At 33.1% G+C, this 12,074-nt stretch overlaps 1 protein-coding gene across 2 annotated transcripts in view; it reads left to right on the forward strand.

Annotated features, from left to right (window-relative positions):
• Positions 1-11,864, forward strand: part of LOC122026322 (phosphatidylinositol 3-kinase, root isoform) — a 34,460-nt gene extending 22,596 nt beyond the window's left edge. Inside the window, exons 10-19 of one of the 2 annotated variants that reach the window (XR_006124105.1) lie at positions 505-640; positions 3,255-3,376; positions 4,860-5,054; positions 5,144-5,314; positions 6,209-6,346; positions 7,477-7,631; positions 8,008-8,151; positions 10,647-10,794; positions 10,881-11,107; positions 11,704-11,864. Coding sequence is in view for 1 of the 2 variants with exons in the window: in XM_042584995.1 (XP_042440929.1) it covers positions 505-640; positions 3,255-3,376; positions 4,860-5,054; positions 5,144-5,314; positions 6,209-6,346; positions 7,477-7,631; positions 8,008-8,151; positions 10,647-10,794; positions 10,881-11,018 (1,347 nt within the window). In the remaining variant the exon portion in view is untranslated. The remainder of the gene's footprint in view (positions 1-504; positions 641-3,254; positions 3,377-4,859; positions 5,055-5,143; positions 5,315-6,208; positions 6,347-7,476; positions 7,632-8,007; positions 8,152-10,646; positions 10,795-10,880; positions 11,108-11,703) is intronic. The other variant, XM_042584995.1, reaches the window with a different exon arrangement.
• The last annotated feature ends 210 nt before the right edge of the window (positions 11,865-12,074 follow it).

Consider the following 12,074-nt stretch of genomic DNA (forward strand, 5'->3'; position numbering starts at 1 on the left):
AAAAAAATCTGCTAGTCAGTATGCACCCCTTGTCTCGACATTATTTCTTTCTTTCTGGGCCTCCTATAACTGAAAAATTCTTACGGATGTATAACATTGTTGCCTTATTCTAGATGTGTGCTTAAATGACTATCCAACTAGTGCATTCCTATGTGGTGACATGTCCCCGGCGTTCAGATTTATGATAGGATTAGTTGTTAACTGAAAGCAACCAACTTTACTTTATCTAAGTGACTGGTAAAGATTCATTGGAAGATTAAATACGCAACACTGATGTTGGTGACTGCTAGAACTGATGATGTTCCTATTATTATTGTGTTTAGAGTTTATCCTTGTTTTCAAGTAATCAATTTTGTCTCTTCCTCTGAAAATAGTAACTACTAGAAATAGCTGGGTTTTTTCTTTAAATAAACTTAATATTGAGTAATTTCATGCATTTCCTTGTGATATGGCACTTTAATTGATGATAAATATAGATAAATTTCTTGCAAAATATCCATACAGGTTCGCGCTTATGCAGTTAGTGTCCTTGAGAGGGCTGATGATGAGGAACTCAAATGTTATTTACTTCAGTTGGTCCAGGCTCTTCGCTTTGAGAGAACTGATAAGTCTCGTTTGGCACAATTTCTTGTGCAACGTTGTATGTCTTTTCTTCATTTCAACTTTTAATTGTCTTTATTGGATCAACAGTCTTGCTTTGCTTTCATTTTTGCTACACAGTCCTTATTTAGGATATTTTATATTTGTTGATTTTGGGACTATTCTTCCTTTGAATATCAAATTGGAGTTTTTAGAGATGTTCATTATTGCCCAATTAGATTTACGAACACAGATTGTATGTCTACATGTGCAATTGAATACACATTTAATACACTTGATTGAATATATGAATAAAAAATATCAAAAGGTAAATAATATTAAATTGAAAATAATTATTTTTCTTTTAAAAGAATAAGTGCAATTTAAGTGAAGTAAAATCAATCACAAAACAACTTCCAAAATATGATTTATATTCCAATTTGGATTTATACTTGAGGTGGAATAAAATCAATATATAGTCTAGAGCCCTTGTAAAGTTTTATCCATATTTTTTCTCAAACTTATATTAATTTAAAACATGATTAGAGAAGTGATGGTTTAATTTTAATGTATCTTATCATCATAGTATCGCCAAGATGCCAATTAAATAAAAGAAAAAGGGTTGATAGAATGAAGTTCTCATCAAATCCTTCATTGAAGAATATAACATACCCAATGTGATTGGACTATGTGTGCATGCCAAGTACATATCCTTGATCAAACAATGGTTGCTTATGTAGAACTTGGAATTCTTATTGTCATCAAGTCCAAGCTCATGTGGAAGCCCTAACCAACCTCAAATTTGTGATTGAGAGCAAGCACGAACTCACATGAACTGATCCTTATCCCAAAGAATAACACAGATAACAACCTCTTTTTTTAGTAAAGAAGCAGCAAGCACTTGACTTAAATACCTCAAACTAGCTTTTTTGACTGTTGGGGCATTTTAGATGGAGTTTTAAATAGGGGGTTGGGCATATTGGTCCTGGTATTTATTGTTCTTGACATGTGTCAATTGCTGGCAAATTGTTTGTGTGGATGATAAATTGGTCAATTGACAAATGAAGTCAGCATTCAAAGTAATGGATTTGGGAATGTAGATATATATCTCTTTAATGTAGATGGAGTATATTCTCCTTGTTAAGCTACAGTTTGTTGTTGTTGTTTCTTACCATCATGTGTTAATATTGAGCTTCATTCATCTTAAAGTGTAAATTGCTTGTTACAACTTATAATTGTGTAGGTATGGTAATTCTGTAACCCTGCTTGGCAAACAAAATTTTTCTGCTGCATCTCACTAAGAGTAGAGAGTGACACTTTTGTCCATCGCACTAAAACACTGTGTAGTCCTCTAATATTGTCTTTTAGCTTTTTCTTCGGGACTGCACATATATTGAAAAACCAATGGTGACTCCATAGAATTAAAATTTTAGATAATCAGTCCTTTCATTCCCAGGAGATATTTTTCAGTAATAGCATTAAGATGCCTGCTGATTCCTAATGCACGTATTGTTTACAATTCTTGGAGGTTTGATTTCTTGTTAGTTGTGAGAAATTCAATTTGATACCATGTTTCTTTACTACCTATAACTTCTCTAAACAATGAGAATACATCCATGGAATCATTAGACGTGATTACATTATTATTACTCATTCTTACCTTTGGTTTCAAGTGCCAAAGGGTACTGGTCAGCACAGTAGGCAGAGTAGAAATGTATTGCTCTAATCATTGACTGATAGTGAAATTATGGCAGACAGTTGAATGATATTGTATCACCTGTGTTTACATCTTACAGTGCTTACCTTAATTGATACCGCTTAGAGCCTACTGAGAAAGGAAGAATTTCTTTCCATCATTTATCTTTCAACTGTGTTTGTCGACGGTAAGGGGACGAAACACTAAAAAAAAAAAGAATGGGGGAGAAAAAGCACAACAATAGTAAAGGGAGGGGAGGTCAGAGTCACAGAAACTGTCCATATATTACACTTATGTCATCTCCAATTCCAATTGTCGTTAACTGAGATATATTTATCAACATGGATAAGTTAGCTCCATTGCCAAATGCCCTATAAGCTTTATTTAATCTACATTAAAAATTATAAGTACAATCTCACTAGGATGCTACTCAAATCAATATTTTTATCTTATTCGCGACACTCATTTTAATGCTTAGTTATATTTTATCTCTAATTGCTTTAAAATTTTAATCTCAATTAACTTTCTAATGCTATAGATTTGTATTTGGAACTAAACAAAGTAAGTAAAAGAACATTATATGATTAAAACTCATGAGTTGATCTTGACACATTCAAGTATACTGATGCTCGACACATTGCTAAAATGGTACCATTTCAGTCAAAGATTAAAACTTCAATATAGATTGATATTTCAAACCTTGACTACCCTTTGCTCAACAGCCATCAATTTATTGTGCTTGCTGGATGACTATTGGCATTCTTTTCTGAAACTGTTGCTAGTAAATGAATATTGTTACTTGTCTATGAACTTGATGAGAATGCAATTTTTTTTTTTGGGTAGGTAAGAATCCCATTTTCATGGTAGTTATATGATCTTGAAGTTTCAAGTTTCATCTATCAAGATTTCCGTACTATTCAGTTCACTATGCTTTTTTCTGTCTTTACTTTTAAAACTTTTCCATTTTAAAACATTGCAGCTTTATCAAATATTGAGCTAGCTAGCTTCCTTCGTTGGTATGTAGCAGTTGAGCTTCATGATCCTGCCTATGCTAAGCGCTATTACTGTACTTATGATATGCTGGAAGACAACATGATGAAGGTCAGATTTTAAATTTCATTTCATTGTTATTCCTTGATTGCCAGAAGTTACTTCTTTGTGTATGTAATGCAATTTTTAGATCGTTTAGGTTGTCTCATGTCATTCTGTAGGTTGAGATCACATAATTATTTGGCATCCCTAGAAGGAATGCCACCAGTTGCATATTTAGGGAATAATGAATTATTGTCATTGATTTTCCATCCCAATCTTGTATAAGGCTATGAATCTGTATATATATATATATTTTTCAACATCTGTGATTGTTGAAATAATCTTGAGTAACATCTGTGAATCTCATGTCATTTGATTGTTGAATCTACCGTCTGACTTGGAGCTCACGGGTTTGAGTCGTGGAAACAACTTATTGCAATGCAAGGTAATGTTGTATACAATAGACCCAATGTCGTCCAACCCTTCCCCGGGACCCGCATTGGTAGGAGTTTCATGCACCGAGCTGTCCTTTATCTGTGATTGTTGCTCTACCTTGAGTATTTCCAGTGGCATGTTCCTAATATGGTTCCAGGTTTGCAACTATGTATTTCTAGATGGTCTGCTTCTTTTGTTAAAAGAGAGAAAAATATGCTTTAAAATGTTTTCCCCTTTGGTACTTGATGACAAGAACCTTGTCCAGGTAGATAGTAATGTTATGCATGCTAAATGAGGAACAACATGCCAGATATTACACAGATTAAATCACCAGTGGTGTAGTTGTTAAACAGTCACACATTGTGGAAGAGTTCTATGAAGTTTTAATTTAGTTATTTCTTTACCTATAGAGTGGTGGGTAGATAATGTTCTGATTTGTGTCAGAGACTTGTCACTTCTTTGAGGGCATATATCTTTCATAAGAACAAATGGATGCAATGGAACACGATTAGGTTATGATCAGAAATCTCTCCTTTATTCTTATCCTGTGGTCTTGTTCTTTGAGCTTTAATTGCACATTAGTGGGTGGAACATGAGATTGCATCATACAGGTCAACAACTACAGTGGACTTGGTCACAACTCATAGGTACATATGTAATGCTTAAATTTGATTACGCATCTGTTGTGGAATGAGTGCAGAACCTCATGAAGCTATACTAGAATATCTATCCTGGGAACGACATGAGTACATGACCTTTTGTGTTTAACATGCACAATTCTATTAGGGTTTATGCTAATTAATTATAAAGTTAATTTCGTACCTGTATCTGAACAAGATTAAAACCAGAGTTATTTGCTTCTAGTTGTCACTTTTACTTTCCCTTAAGGATTATCACCTAAGATACCTGAGAGTTTATTAGGTTATTGTTGAAAATTTTAAAAAGAAATGATCAAACATTGGTTATCTGTGGACCACATAGTGATGGATCATCCACCAAGTCATCTTAGAATTTTATTTAGTTTTGAAAGTTCAAGAAAGATTTGAAATTTTTAAAATTTAATTATCTTCTCTTGCTTCTGAATCTCAATGCTCACAATTTCTGTTGTTGTGAACAGTTGCAAGTTGGTATAAGTCGAGAAGAAAATGGATACAAGTTATGGCAGAGTTTGGTTCGCCAAACCGACCTAATAGCTCAGCTGTGTTCAATTACAAAGGATGTTAGAAATGTACGTGGTGGAACTCAAAAGAAAATAGAGAAGTTACGACATCTTCTTACTGGACTTCTTAGTGAGCTTACCTATTTTGACGAGGTATTATTACCATTAGCTGAATTTGGTTAGCTGTATATCTATGGTATCTTTATGTCTAACACATGCTTTTCTTATTTGTATTGTGTTAGCCCATTCGATCACCTCTGGCTCCTGGGACATTGATAACTGGAATTGTACCAGCAGAGTCGTCTATTTTCAAAAGTGCACTGCATCCTTTGCGTCTTACATTTAGAACCCTTAGTGGTGAAACTTGCAAGGTGATCTTTAAAAAGGGGGATGATCTTCGTCAAGATCAGCTGGTTGGTTTCCTTTTTTTTGGTTTTATTAAATTTGAATTTTGTACCTCTTATTGATTAGTTTTCTATGACATTATTCTTATCCTCCTTTGGCAATCCGATGCATGTTGTTTTAGATGCAATAACCTAGCAAACATATAACAAAAGATAGTTATATCATGTATCCACTAGATTTGGATACAAAAGTTTCTGATCATGCCCTCTTTCCTATTTTGCTAAAGTAAATCATGTGAGAATTTCGACCTTTAGTCACAATAAAGTTTTGACATTCTAAGCAATAATTTATGTTCTACAAATCTCTCTTATGGAATAATTGAGCTCAGGCTGCTCAGTTATGTAAAAGTTTTTCTTTTTAGAGATCATATTGTAGGTAAATGGAAGATGTGGGATAGACTTGCCCAAATCATTGAATTGTTCAATAGGCTAGGTTAATTATTGGACTCATTCAGACAAGACTTGCTACATGCATATCCATTTAGGCGTGCAGCATTTCATATTCTAACAACTTTTACATGTGATCAATGTAACTAGGAGGTTTCATCTGATGTTGGTTCTTGGATGCATACAACTGTTAAATAAGCTATGCTAATTGGACTCACTTGGGAAGAGTTTTCACAGGCATATGAATTTAGATGTTTGGGAATTCATTTTCTAAAAATTTTTACATGTGAAGGTGCCTATGAGAGCCTGATGTCTGGTGTCCAAGACAAACAGACAGGGCTAGGAAAAAAGGTTCAAGGAACACAGTAAACATGTAAATATATTATTCTCAATGGTGAATATTTGTTCTTGAAAAATTATATTAATTTGTTTCCTGTTTTTGCTTCATGTATGTTCATGTGCTACCTTAGTGAATCTCTAATGACTTAAAGAGTTTGATGGGTTGTGTTAACACAGGTTATCCAAATGGTGTCTCTAATGGATCGATTGCTAAAATTGGAGAATCTGGACTTGCAGTTAACTCCATATAAAGTTCTTGCAACTGGGCAAGATGAAGGGATGCTAGAATTTGTCCCATCCAGCTCTCTTGCACAGGTATCTTGATGTTCTGACAATATTGAATTAGTCACTTGTGAATAAATAAATCTGCACTACTATTTTGCTGGCATGGTATCATGCTATGACCAGTACTTGTTTTCTTGAACATATTAGTTTTGTGTTCTACTCACATGATTGTAAATTTTGTATCATAATGTCTGGTGTAAAGTACAAGGCCTTGAGAAGTTGATTGAGATCTTATAAATTCACAAGGGTTTTGTGTGAAATAATAATAAAATAATATACATATAAGTAGAGAGGGTTATCTATAATTGGAATAACTACATAATTGTCCCCATCTTCAAATGTGTCATGATCAAAATAATTATTATAGAGTATAAGTGGTTGATACATCAATATTAACCAGATAACACATGGCTACAATTAACGGAATCTTCATATTTCAGAAGAAAATGCATGAAATAAGGTAATGATACATCATATGAGGTTCTGAGCTTCATTTAATGTTGTTAATAGTTGAAAATAATCTTAAATATAGTGAGCTGTGTAGGTAGTTGAAGGGTGATTTTTTAAAATTTTTTGCAGTAATAGTTAAAGATAAATAATAGAGAACATAAAAATTAATTCCTCGGAAGAGGAGTTATCTGTGATCTTTCTCTAGCCAACAAATTTGTTTTTTAGACTTGTTTTACACTTTTATATTATTACACTAGATCATGGATAAAGACTATCAATAAGTTGGGTTAGAAGAAACAATCAACTAAAGCAAATTTATAACTTAATGAATCAGTTAGGATCATTTAGTTACCTGGTATCTAGAACCTTGATTAATTAGTATATTACCAAATTAGGGTACATTCAGTAACTGCTTAATGTACATGAATCAACATTGCTTCTTCAATTACTTTATTACCAAATTTGAGAGATATTTTACTTGGACCAGTACGGACTGAGTTTAGAGTTGTAGTGATGAGGAGATGATTAAGTTTACACTTAACACTTGTCTTTTATCTGAGTAAACATTGCTTAGATTATGCTTTTATTTGCTTCTCAAGGAGCAGGTTTTATACTTGAAAATGTTTAGCCAAGAATATACTTTTTCCTTGTTGATAGTTCATTGTATCTTTACATATTATGAAAATACTGATATTATAGTATCATCTTAGATTCTATCAGAAGACCGTAGTATTGTGAGCTATTTACAACGGTTTCACCCTGATGAAGATGGACCATTTGGCATAACAGCTCAATGTCTTGAAACATTTATCAAGAGTTGCGCTGGCTACTCAGTTATTACATACATACTGGGGATAGGAGACAGGTCTGTCTACTTCTTTTTTCCTTTCTTTTTTCTTTGTTGTAAGTAATTATTTCAAAATGCATATTATGAGAAATTTGCATTTGACTGCATAATATAGTGAATTGTTGCCCACATGTTTCGTTTGAGTAAATTTTCTGCTATATATTTTGCTACAGTTTCAATAGAATTGGATGAACATCCCTCAATGTGTCTCATGCTTTCTTTATGAATTGAAATGAGGATCAACCTTATGGCTAAATATTTTACATGACCTTGGCACTTTGTTTCAACTGTTTGATCAATTTTTTCTTTGATTTCTAGAAGAATGTAAATATACTGACTTTTATTGTATACTTTTCAATTTTCCTACCTTTCATTTTTCTAATGTGACTTTCAGGCATTTGGACAACCTCCTCCTCCGAGATGATGGTCGCCTCTTTCATGTGGACTTTGGCTATATATTAGGTAGAGATCCCAAGCCATTTCCACCACCCATGAAACTCTGCAAGGAAATGGTTGAGGCCATGGGTGGAGCTGAAAGGTATATTGAGACATCTAAGATAGTATGTATTCTTTATATTTATGAAATGCCTGCCAATTTAATATAGGCACAACTAAATTTGCGACTTTGAAATGATGCATATAATTCTATGTTGCTGTAATTTTCCATGGGTATCCTGCAATTCTCAGATTTTTTGGCATTTGAATCACCCTTTCACTGGCTTGGGTCATTTATTAGAATTCTTGTTTGACCAAATTATGCACTACAAATATTTATGGAACAAATAGATAGTAACCATTTGTATAGAATCTGATGATAGCTTTGCCAAATCAACATAAATATGCTTAATCTTTCTTTTGATTCATAAAATGTTTTGCAAATTATGACATTAGAGATAGTCATAGCAGACTGATAGCTTCTTTGTTCTTGTCGAATATTGGTATGGCTAGAAAATTACCTTAACATGCTTCCTTAGAAGTAGATGGTTGAGTCACAGGCCTTACTAACGGCTGTGATGCCAAATGGCACACAACTATTTAATGCAATACTAGGCAACAACACGTTTCATGATCTCATACTCGAATTATGTGCACATCGCTAGATTAAAGTTCCAGTGTGCTAAATGGCTTGTCAACTAACAGCTCACCACAATTTTTTAAAACAGATTAATGGCTAAAAATATCTTGTCTATTCTTATTTTTTTTTTACTTTAACAAACAGTGTCCTAATTTATTCAATTTTATAACTAATCTATTCAATTTCATAACAATCAATCTGTAACTAACCCTTTAAAAATTCAGCACATCACTGCATGAAATTGCAGTTATTGGTTTATAATGCTAGTGTTGAGTGGTCTAAAAACAAGCTAGCTATTGATTTGCCAAGAGATGACAATTCTTTGTTCCTAGTAAAAAGAATGGATTCTTTGAATCCCTTCAAGCCTTAGCACTTAATTTGAACTTTCATGCTTGGAATTTATTAGGACAAATTGTTTTTAATTGAAAAATACATGTGGTTTTAGGAGAAGGATACTCATTATAAAGTTTGAACAAAAAGATCATATATTTTGTCGTTAATTCTTTTCTTGGATTAATGTAATACTATGGTATAGCTACTCGTTCTTTACATGTAACATGGTAGTGTTTGGGGTACTTAGGAAATAATACATGTAAAAAGTTAGTGTATAAATGTTGAGAATACTTAGATGGTCTAGTATTGAACTATATGTAAGGTTAAATTGTTAGTAATATCTAGATCTTTTAGATCACTTATTACATTAAAACATAGTTTTTCTTTGATTTCCCTCTACTTTTCACACCTCAATTCTGATCCATTTTAACTTGTGTGTTTTTTTTGGAATAGCCATATCATCTTAACATTCTTTTTCTCTCATTTTATCATTTTTATAGCTACATTTATTTACTATTAGATAAAAACATGACTGGAGAAAATTATATTTAGCATAATTAGTAGATATTTAAATGATTTTACTAGTGATATATCCTTTCCTAGGGTTCAAAAATGGAATAGAATCCCCTGGCAGTAGACACTAGATTTGTGGTTGGAATCAAATGTTGCACCGCTTAGTCAAGAGAAAATATCATTTGCTGAAGAGGTTTTGTTAATTAAAGTGTAAGTTATATAGGATCCAAATTTCATAGTAGTTTGTCCTTGGGGTGTAGCTTTACCATCTCGAGATTCGACTTTTCTAAATCTGATGTGTCAACTGATGGGCATGTTTTATGGTCAGTAATACAATAGTTTTAAGATTACATATTTGGAAAATTTATCTATACATCTAATCATCCTCAATAGGAAATTTGTTGATTGAATATCCATGACAGTTGAAGTATCAGTTGTAGTTGAAGGCTTGGTTGTTGTTGTAGTTGAAGTATCAGTTGCCTTTATGTTAGGATGTTTAATTATGATTAGATTTCTGGATCTAATGGCAATGTGACCTATCTTACAGCAAAACATTATGGTTTGTATTTACTACAAATAGAACCATTATGAAGGTTAAATTGAGGAAGAAAGGACAACTTTAATGCTGGATTGGTATTATGGGAGAAGGTTTTTGTCTTTCTAACCTATCTATCTTATATCAACAAATAGGCTGAAGAGTAGTGTTGTGATCTTGAATAGAATAACCTTATGTAATTGAAAATTGTTTGAGGCATACTCACCAGTTGTCTACTCTGAGTCCTTATGCAGACTATCTTATTAGCATCCATACAAACACATTCCCATGAACGAACGTGCCTCTATTTTCTTTTGAACCATTGACTATAATATTACTATTGGCTACCTAGTAAATGGTTTTCTATTTCAGATGAAATATTACAAGGTTAATCTTCTGTGAGCTATATAAATTCACTGATATTTGATGGAGGTTAATCTTCAAAATATTTTGAATGTTTCTCTTGGAAATTGTCTATTGTTTAATGTGTGCATGTTGGATTGACCTCTAAGTTTAGATGCTAGACCTTTAAAAAACCATTATGCATGTCATAATTTAGTTTGCTCTTCCGTTGCAGCCAATATTACACAAGATTTAAATCTTATTGTTGTGAAGCGTACAACATTTTGCGGAAATCCAGCAACCTTATATTGAACCTTTTTCATCTGATAGCTGGTTCTAACATCCCTGACATTGCTTCTGATCCTGAAAAAGGCATTCTGAAGGTGTGCTTATGGTTCATTTCATGGTTTGTATTTCAGTAAGAATATCAAATAATATACAAGTTCACAATCTGATCATCTGTGTTTAGGTTCAAGAAAAGTTCCGTTTGGATCTGGATGATGAAGATGCCATACACTTCTTCCAGGATCTCATAACTGAGAGTGTTAGTGCCCTGTTCCCTCAAATGGTTGAAACCATCCATCGATGGGCCCAATACTGGCGTTAATTATTCTCCATGGTGGGTTTTCCCAACTTTTGTGGGCCTGTGTCAAAGTTAAGGTTGATACACGTATCTTATTATGGCCTTGCTGCTAGGTATCTTTTTTTCCCCCTAAATTATGCACTCCATGTTGATTCCAGTCATTCTTGAGTTTGCAATCTGAAAGAATTATGCTTATCGATTCATTCTTGTACACTTATAAGCCTTCAATTCTACTCCATAATTCCCATGCAATCTGCAAGAATTATGCTTATAGATTCTTCTTCTACACTTATAAACCTTAAATTCTACTCTAATTCCCATGCAATCTGCAAGAATTGTGCTTATAGATTCATTCTTGTACAGTTATAATCCCTTTCTATTCTGCTCCATATTTCCTGTTGGAAAGCCCTTGTGTTTCTTTGTGCATCCTATTATTTGTTTTTCCTTTCTAGCTGAATGACTATTTTCGACTTGGATGTGATGTTTATTTCACTGAATGACCAAAATTAAAGAATAGGTATTCCTATTTATCCCTTGTCAATTTCATTCCTTAAATTATTTATATAAACCAAGCACAATGAACCATGAGTTTAATGATTCTAGTCGAATGGTATATTCTTGGTAAGAATCATGCGATTTCTGATGTCTGACAAATTACTTGCGTTGTCAATTTGTATTCAGCAAGTTGAAGGGTTTTCTATTTTCTCAGGGCTGGTTCCGGAAATTGCGTGCTGTATTTAGGTAGGTTTTCTTTAATGCTGGGAATTACTATCTTGTAAATTAACGATATGATCATAGTATTAGCAATCATAAGTCAAAATTCGTTTTGTACAGTTACCATCTTCTGTTTTCAATCTAAAACATTTCTTTATGGGAATCTTGTTTTAGTATTTATTCCTGAGTAAAGATGTATTAATTTTGTATTTCTTGGTGTGGATGTACGCGCAAACATCCGTGCACAATATCGTAGTGTATCTCCTGATGCTGCTCTAATTTCTCCTATGAGAGTCCCTCCAAGATTTTGATAATGATTTCATATTACTGACTCAGTTTTTTTAAAAAGCAAATTATTTAAAATGC

This window comes from Zingiber officinale, chromosome 10A (genome assembly GCF_018446385.1).
Source record: "Zingiber officinale cultivar Zhangliang chromosome 10A, Zo_v1.1, whole genome shotgun sequence".
NCBI lineage: Eukaryota > Viridiplantae > Streptophyta > Magnoliopsida > Zingiberales > Zingiberaceae > Zingiber > Zingiber officinale.